Raw genomic sequence first — 9,510 nt, 5'->3', positions numbered from 1 at the left:
CCCCGGTGCTCTTTCCTGCCAAGGCAGGGGGTCGGACTAGATGATCTACCTAGGTCCCTTCCGACTCTAGCTACTATGAAACTATGAAACATGTACACATTAAAGTAAGTTAAAAGAGGGCAAGGACTTATGGCATGTCGGATGCTCCACCATAACTGTGCCTCGATTCTGCAAAAGTGAAAAAATAATCTGAGGTGCCTCGGTCTTCAATAAAAAAGGGCAACTTTTCCCCCCACTATTTCCTGAAGCATGAAGGGAACCGAGGTCAACTATAAAAGGAAGTCAGAGCTGTTCTCCAGGGGTAAGAAATTTAGCTTCTACTTATTGCTCAGTAAAAGCAGGCACACAGACACTTACCATGGGGCAACTGATACATGGAAACTCCCTGTCTTCTTAACTCACTGCATCTTGTTTGTCTGTTTGTAGCCTTGTCTCAAAGCACTCCGAGATCATTGCCTGAAAGCACTATGGGTGTTTTGAATCAAAAAACCCAAACCAAAACCAGTACCTATTCTTTTTCATGCACATCCTATGTTTTTGCAGGTTAGCTGGGTAGCCTTGTTGAGGAAAGAAGTGAACTGTAATGTCACAGTCTGAAAGAGGGATGGCCAACTTCTAGGAAATAAATCTTTCTTAGCAACATGCACTAAGGCAGGATGCAGCAGAGCTGCCAAAAGCACAAGAAAAATGGGGGTTTTTTTGGTATATTAAACCAATGCTAAATCAAAGGCTAATTCAAAGCAATTTCCCATGATTTATGGAAATTGGTCAAGTTTCTTTGATCAATTTGTTTAAAGAACTTTTAATTTACTGTTTTTATCTGCTAGGTCAGCAAACTCTTCCATAACTTAAGAAAAATGGATTAAGACCACTTCTTGCCTGAGTGCTAAGGAGCAGTATATAAGTTGGTGATGGGCATCTGCTCTTCAGAAGTCATCCTACCAGGACTTCATACAGTTCTCACCAGTTCCCCTTTTTCAACTTGCATAGGATATTTTGAAGGGTTTGAGCTAAAGCTCTATTCATATGCTGATGGTTTTCAGATCCGGGTCTTTTTTATGGTCAGCCTAGTAGGTTCATCTTACTTGCTAGACATATTTGACTAGAAGCAAGGGCAGTTGGCTTAAACCCAGAGAAGATTAAGGTGATGGTCAAGTGGGGTAGTGTGGTCAAGTGATCTGCACAGAGAACTTAAAAATAAATCCTGAAATGTGCCCCCCAGTTCTGATGCCTAACTTTGCCCCTGTGTAGCCTTGGGAATGTCACCTGGTATATTTACCAGATGTGATATTTAAATCACCTTTGGTGCAAAACACTACGACTCCTGTTTAACCTGTCCTGCTCCCAGAACAGTGGTCCATTTTGTCTCTGAAAAACAGTCAGTTCCAAATACTTTAGAAAAAAGATGCAGGACATCATTAAGTGGAGAATCACAGAACAACCTCCCTTTCAGGAAATGTTTTTCTTTGCTCCCCAAATGTAAATTTAGAAATAAGATGCTTTCATCACATGAAAAAGGTTGTGTTATTTTTCTGAATCCTGCTGTGTTCTTCTCTTCAGTGATATCTAGTCACATGGACTAGCACAAACAAATTGTGCCTGCCTTCTAGTAATACCTACAATGGAAAACAGGCATCTTGCACATCCACCAGGATTTACTAAATCCTGTATAACAGAGATCCTAGCTGAGTTCTTAGGGACCCTCCAAGAGCCCGTTCAGTTAGAATAAAATCTATAGGTAATAAAACTTGATAAATAATTAGTTCAGACTCACTCTGGTAATGGGAAAAATGTAAGCCACTCTAATGAACTTATATTTTATACAGTATTTGCATTTAAAATGTGTCGATGCTTTATCTAATGGAGATGATAATACTTTGTGTTTTATACCAACTACTCAGGGTAAAACTAGCTGAGCTATAAAGTAAAAATTGTGATTGATCAGCTTGAAAATTTAAAGTTAGACTCGACAGAAATAAGTATTCTGTTCCAGCACCAGTCAAGTATTTTTGAATTTTGAAATTCAACAAGGATAGGATCCTTTCTGAATAACTGACGCCAGTCTAACCCCAAGTGCATTATTAATCAGGTATTAATTTGTAGACTAGTGGATGTTTGTTATAATAATCAGTTTCATTTACACTTATACGGCACTTGTCACCTGAAATCTCAAAGCACTTTGCAAACGTTAATTAAGCCCCACAACACTCCTATACAGTAGTTATCTCCCTTTTACAGAGGCAGGGAAAGGTTAAGTGGCTTGCCCAATGTTACAACATCATAGAGTGGCAAAACTGGGACTAGAACAGAGAACTGGTGCTCTAAGCCTTTCCTTTAACTAGCAGACGACACCCGCTTATATTAGTCACAAGGTGCAGGTTAAATATAGCAGCAGCATCCTAAAACACATCAGTAATAGAGCTGTGCGAAGCTTCGGGTGGAGATTCGATTTGGAGGAGATTCGGCCTGATTTGGTGGCCGGCTCGAATCAGGGGACCAATTTAAAGGTCTGAATTGATTCAAAGCTCCCCGAATCTTTGGAAAAGATACAGAGAGCTTTGATGATTCGGGCAGTCCCTGGTGGCTGCAGCAAGGAGCTGCAGCTGGACTCGGAGCCAATAAGCAGAGAGCGGAGGAGGTGGGCTGGGGGAGGGGACCATGGGGGGACCCCTGCCAGCCCCCCTGGCACCCCCCGACCTCTGCCAGTCCCCTTGACACCCCCACCCGTCCAGTCCCCCAGCCACCTCCATGGCTGCCCCTGCCTGCCCCACCTCCCGGCACTTTAAAGAAAAGCCCCGGTGCTCACCGGGTGCTGCCGGGCAGAGGGGAGATCCTCGCTGCCTCTCACTGCCCCATGCTGCGTGGGGAGCTCTGCCATGAGCCCTCCGACCCCACCTCACTCCCCCAGCCACCCCACAGGTGCTCCACCCGGGTCAGCTCTGGTCCTTTAAGAAAAAAAAAAAAAACCCAAAAAACCCCCCAACCAAACAAAAAACCCAAAAACCAAACCAAGAAAAGCCCCTGGACTTACTGCTCCTGCAGCAGCCTCGGGGCTTCGGGGGGTTCATGCAGAGCCCCCAGTGTGGTGTGGGGCAATGAGGGGCAACAGGGAGCGGCCCCCTGCCAGCAGGAGCTGTGAGTCTGGGGGGGGTTCGTTTGTTTCTTTTCTTAAAAAGCAGGAGCCGGCCTGGGCAGGACACCCATGTGGGGGCTGGGGGAGTGAGGGGCTTGTGCAGAGCCCCCCGTGCAGCCTGGGGCAGTGGGGATTGCCCCCCTCCCTACCTGGCAGCACCCGGTGAGTCGGGGCTTTTGTTTTCCCAAGTGCCAGGAGCTCGGGCAAACAGGGCAGCCACTGCCGGGCTGGGAGAGTGGGCAGGGGATGGGTCTGGCTGATTCAGAGATTTGGCAGCAGCCCAATCAGATCCAGCCGGATCGAATCAGGACCGATTCAAATCACCGTATCAAATCACTGTCCCCCGAACTGGCCGAATGTGAAGCAAATGCTAGCCGCTTCGCACAGGCCTAATCAGTAATAGAAGTTTACTAATTACACTTGTATATTGCTGGAATAGCTTATTACAAGCCCAGCCTCCATTTCCCTTGTCCCCATAGGTATTTGGACATGACAAAGGCTTCAGTGGAAAGTATCACTATGGAGATTGCATGAATCAGTAGCATCTTATCAGCTAGCTAAAACTCCTCACTACAACTCATTGCACTGAACCTCCTTGTTGTATACAAGATCACAGGCCAGGTCAATGTGGCATTATTCCTATCTGCCGCAGGGATGGCCTCTGCCCTCTGTCCCACCCTCTCATCAGCGTTCATGCCGGTATCTGCGGTTGACTGGTAGGGCCATGCCTGACTGTCTCCAGGAGGAAACTGCGGGCTTTTGGAATTCCATGAGCTTTTGGACAGAAATGATACTACTTTTAATTGTGCACACAGTGCCTAGATCAGCGAGTCCCAAAGCAAAAGCCACAGCACACTAGAGTACCACGAGTGCAACAGAAGCGTGCCACGAGATCTTTCCGTGCGAGGAGGGAAACGCTCTCCTCCCCCAGCCAGCACCCTTTGCCTGCCCCAGCTACTCCAGCGGTGTCTGCGGCTGCACCTCTGGGGACTGCTGCCATTGCTGCTGCCTCCTCCTACCCTTCCCTGCTCCCAGGCAACCCCATTTTTTGCAGCCCAGCTCATCCCCTCCACTCCTCACATGCCCACTGGTGTGTGAGCCTCTGCAGGAGCAGCCTCAACAACGGGGACTGCTCTTGCCCTCCAAGGTAAAGACCTCATGGCTGGGAGGGTAAAAACAGGGCAAAGCAGGGCAAGGGCCTGCCCCCACCACCTTCAAGGGACACCAGCTAGATCACCAATTCTTAACTTTTCTAGCCTGAAGTTCCCCTCCCCATATGTCTTCTGAGTTTACATCCATCTGGGTGATTTTCAACTTGAGGTGCCATGGACTTTAGAAATGTTATGGAGGGGGTACTTGAGGCTAAAAAGGTAGAGAACCATTGGCCTAGATAGTAGAGGGATGTGCACCAAAGATGCATGAACCACAGATCGAGTCTCCTTTCACTCTTGCTAGCAGAAGTGAGGAGTGTCTCCAGGTCAAGTTAGCAGGGTTCAGGGTAGAAGGATTTGAAAAAGTTAGTTCAACAACCAGGAAACCATTTGAATTTTAGTTTGGTTTTGTATTTGGACTTCTGGCATTTTTCCTGAAGAAAAGTCAGTTCTCATTCATTTCTTCAGTTTGGTATGTGGTTTACTGTAAAGATACAGCCTATCTGCACCATTACTTAAACGGTTATTAGTTCATAGTCTTAATTTTTTATTTTATATTAGAAAAGGGTAACATGTTTCTTATTTACAAGAAGATTATTTTTAATTCTGACTCATGTCAGCCTGCATTTAGACTTGAATTAAAAATGAGGAAGCCATGTTTTCAAATTATTTTCAGCAGTTAAAACTACTCTTGAATATACTGACTGCAACTTGGTCCTTATCCAAATATATTCCACATTTAAAGCTGATACAAATAAAACTTTTGTGGTTTAATGCAATTAGTGAACTGACCTAGCTGCTGCCATTTGCTGTGCCTTTCAAGATGTTAGAACTAGCAGATCTCAGTCTCTCACACTGAGGTTTTTACTTGTAGATCAGAAGAGGAAAAACACCACCCAAGCTTTCCTGGTTTTTCAGCTCCCACTCAGTTTCTCAACTTTGAAAGAGCTGGTCATTGATGTGAATTAGTGGAATAAACTGAAACAAAGACAATATTCCATCTACAGCTGCAAAATAGGTTGCTGACAATAAAACCAGTACTTAGTGAACTATAGTTCCATATGCTCAGCAACCAGAGACTCCAGCTAGTTCAGTGTCTTGCCTTTCTTTAAAGTCTCAAACACGTATTGCTGGCCTATTAAATTGATTTTAATAAATCCTCCTAGGTTGAAGCCGTAATATAGTTCTCAAATAATTTTGCTTTTAAAAAGAAAGATATTTAAATACAAAAATCAATTTTTAACAAAAGTCATCCATTGTTAAACCACCCAAGTGGAGTTTTGCTAGTTAGATACCAGAGTCGGCCCTTCATGTTTCATCTCTACAAAATTAGTTTGGATGGTTGACTGGAAGAAACGCCAATATGTGAGGGATCAAAAGAGAGACAATATATGCAAATTATTATATCCATGTCTGGGTTATGCACCTTTTCCTGGTTGTGTTATGGGCTTAAATGACTTAGATTTAAAAATGCAGCACCTAGTCAGAAAAGCAAACTCCTGAAATCCACAGGAGTTTTACAGTAAATGTCTCACTGTTTTGGGTTAGGGTTCCTTACCTCTGTACTTCCTTATTCTTCCATAAAGAGGCAGATTGAGCCTTCGGCACACGTTCAATGGAGTTCACCAGCTCTTCCATAAGAAGTCTGTAAAGGATCTCTTATTAGCATTAAACAAATATCCTACCAAATTATGCGCAAGGCAATTTTGTTATGAAGAGAGTTACTTCCTAGAGACAACATACAAATATACTGAGGGTCCATTTGTAGACAGCCCTTCTTCCCTGAAAGGCATCACAGCAACTCTTCTACCCAATTCCAGACTCACATAGCCTGAGTCTTAAATTGTGCTACAAAGCTTTACCAGAACTTCATCCCAGAAAGTGATGTGACAATGGACATTACCAAATTTTTGTTCTGCTACTGCAAGATGAACTCCTGAATTAGGCCTAGTATTACCATGTTTGCCAAAGGATCACAGATGTTAGATAATAACTTAATTTAACTGCACAGTTACCTTGAGACAAGTTACATGTGCAAAGTACTTACCACACAATAAAAAACTCCAGCCAGCTATGAAGTGAGATCTCAAAAAGGGGCACTAACTTTATAGCTGGTTGCTCTTATCGAGCTTTAAATTTGCATGTGCAGCAGGATCTCCCAGCCACAGATGTGAACCTTGCCCAGCCAGTGCTGTGAGTCCTAACAATACCCAGCTGCAGATGCCAGGTCCTGGCAGTGTCTCCCAGTGGTCCCCGCCCTGCCCTATGGGGTGTGGGTCACCTCCACAGCTGGGAACCCCTCAACTGGGGTGTGTTGGGCTCCCAGCCATGGGATCTTGCTTCTTGCCAGTGCAAGGGGAGCCCAGGATTGGGCTCCCCTTGCACTGGCAATAAGGTGCAATGAGATCTAATGTGGGATCCTACCTCCTGCCATGCACACGTGAAGAAGGGGCCAATGTATGTTATTTCTTGTTCTTCTTTTCTTTTACCCAGAGGATGATATATTATTGGCATAGTGGGAAAGGCACCATTAGTGTATCACAGACAAAGGTCTCTGCCTGAAAACATGTACAGTGCACAGGGCAGAGGTCGGGAACCGTTTTGGGCAAAGTGCCAAAAACCATCCACAACCACAACTTGCAAGATGTTGGTGTGCCAGGGGCAGACAGCAGAGGAGCCATAAGAGGCCTGATCCTTTTGTGGCAATGCAGCCCCAGTCTCTTCCCTGCCACCCATCCTGAAGTATGCATGCCAAGCAAAATGCCTCTGCATGCCATGCTCTGGCAGCTATGCAAGGGAATGCCTACCCCCTGGTATAGGAGTTGAAGTACCACAGTCTAGTGTGATTTATTACCAGAGAATAGCTGTTCTGCAATGGAAATCATCCCAGGTTTATTTAGATTACAAAGTGTTCCAGTCCTTCCCCTTTACTTGCATGAATGGATCCAATGAAGTCAGCAAGGCCACTTCGGCAAGTACAGGCTGCAGGAGTGGGCTCAAATATTAACCTCTGAGAGCACTGCCAAGTCTTGTAGTTTCACCTCAAGTCTCTTATTTGCTTTCTCTCTTAGAGCAGGGGCTACCAACCAGGGGTATGCATACCCCTGGGGGTATTTTGAAAAGGTCCCATGAGGTATATGTGGGCAGGCGGGGACAAAGCACCACCACCTAACAGGGGGAGGGCTGGGGCATGGCGAGGCAGCAGCACCCCTCTGCAAGCCGAACAGGTGCTGCCCGGCTGGCCAGATGCTGGGGAGAAGTTTGCATGTGCTGGCAGCAGCCGCCATCCACCACCCTGCGCCGCTGCTCCGTGTGCAGCTGCTGCCATCCCACCCCTGCTCCCTGACTGGCTGTTGCGACCCCCCACCCACTGCTCCTTGGCTGGCTGCCAGGGGTACGCTGGTCAAAAAAGGTTGAAAACCCCCGTCTTAGAGCCTCTGTTTCTGGAGTCAGGAGCTTATGTGAGAATATCAGTTTTTAAATTTAAGAAATGTTAATGTTAGAAAATATGAAACCCAAAGGTTCAAATCCACAAAGCAAACAAAATTCTAAATGTTTGGTTTTCAAAGCCTTGAGAATTTGGGGGAGCTTGAATCATGATTTTTGAAGGCCCAGGTCGATGATATTGGAACTAGAACTTCACAACTGAACCACAGCTCTGCTCAGGTGATACTTTTTTGGCTATATTAACACCCGGAGTTCAACACAGCACACCTTCTACAAATGTTGAGGACAGCCAGCTCTACAATCTGGGAAACACTGAGTTAATACATTTTCAGCTATAAGGACTTGGCTAGCTTTCAACTGTTCCTAAGAGGCTATTAGGCAGCATTAGACATCACTCCTCTACTTGCACTGTCCTTTACACCTTTTCCTTAGTAGTGATGGAAGATTGGATGGTATTAAATTTTTACTAGAAAGAAATTTTTAATATTAAATTTTTACCTGCCAATTTGGACAGTGGGTTCAGTAGCATACACCGTTCCAGTAAAGCCTGTGCACTCCGTGATATAAGGCAGTGCCATCATACAGTGGTAGTTCGAGATCAAGATCACATCTACCGTGGACAGATCCAGCAACTCAGTCTGAAACAGGAAAAGGACAAGTGACTTGCAGTATTTTCATAGTTTGAGCAGTTGAAGAAAGGATGTTTTCTAAATACCCAAGCACTTTTTATCATAATACAGTGAACAATTTATCCATGAAGAGGGACATAATTTTTTTTTTTTTTTTTTTTTTTTTTTTTTTTTTTTAAAGAAGATACCCACTAAGTTACCTTCACCTCTCGTTTGTGCTGGACATTGTCTCTGTCTCTTACAGCCTTGAAATTAGCTTTTTCAGCAAGCTATTAAGCAATTATTGTCACAATAACTGCCCATATAATTTCACTCTAGTTACATAACTAATATCCATCCATAAAGACTGGAAAATGTTCCATCCTAGGACCAGAAGGCTGACACCTGTCAGGTACAAGAGTACCTTGCATCTTTTTCTGAAGCATATTGTACAGGCCCCTGTTGGAAGCAGGGCTGTAGACAAGATAAATGTTGGCTGAATCCAGAGTGGCAATTCCAATGCTTCTATATTTCCCATATTTAATATTTGACTACTTAACACCTTTATCAGTTACAACATTTTCTATCACAAAACTACAGCATGAGATTATGTCTCTTCATTAAGTACCAAGAAACAGAGGTGGAATACAATTTGTTTTGATGTGACAGTTAAAAATAATGGTTCAAGAGAGGGAAAGGAGAAAATTTCACACGTTGTTAAAGGAATTTTAATTAGAACTATTTACGGGTAATGCTATAAGACAAATGGTGTCAAGCCAGAAATTTACAAGATATACAACCTCTAACTGAGTTATTATAGAGCAGCTAATGGAATTCAGCAGTCATCAAGCACAGATTATCTGATTACAAGACTCAGTCCTGCAATCTGAATAAAAAGGGCAAAAAAAAAAAAAAAAAAAATTAGGTAGCTCATCTCTTCGGAAGCCTAACTGCAAGTGATCTTAGTAATTGATGGCAGTCACTCATCATGGTGTCCTGTGACCAGTGGGGTCCTCCAAGGCTCTGTCCTTGGACCCATATTGTTCAACATCTTCATTAATGATGTGGACACTGGAGTCAGAAGCGGATTGGCCAAGTTTGCCGATGACACCAAACTTTGGGGCAAAGCATCCACACCAGAAGATAGGCGGGTGATCCAGGCTGACCTGGA

At 44.4% G+C, this 9,510-nt stretch overlaps 1 protein-coding gene across 1 annotated transcript in view; it reads right to left on the bottom strand.

Moving 5' to 3' along the window:
* Positions 1–9,510, bottom strand: part of INTS9 (integrator complex subunit 9) — an 80,533-nt gene that overhangs the window by 54,910 nt on the left and 16,113 nt on the right. The window contains exons 5-6 of the mRNA XM_019537211.1: positions 8,230–8,369; positions 5,843–5,929 (exon numbers count right to left, since the gene is read on the bottom strand). Coding sequence (XP_019392756.1) covers positions 5,843–5,929; positions 8,230–8,369 — 227 coding nt within the window. The remainder of the gene's footprint in view (positions 1–5,842; positions 5,930–8,229; positions 8,370–9,510) is intronic.

This window comes from Crocodylus porosus, unplaced genomic scaffold, assembly GCF_001723895.1.
Source record: "Crocodylus porosus isolate Cpor-Errol unplaced genomic scaffold, CroPor_comp1, whole genome shotgun sequence".
Lineage (NCBI taxonomy): Eukaryota > Metazoa > Chordata > Crocodylia > Crocodylidae > Crocodylus > Crocodylus porosus.
Note: the sequence above shows the minus strand (reverse complement) of the source record. Positions and strands in the feature narration are given on the sequence as shown.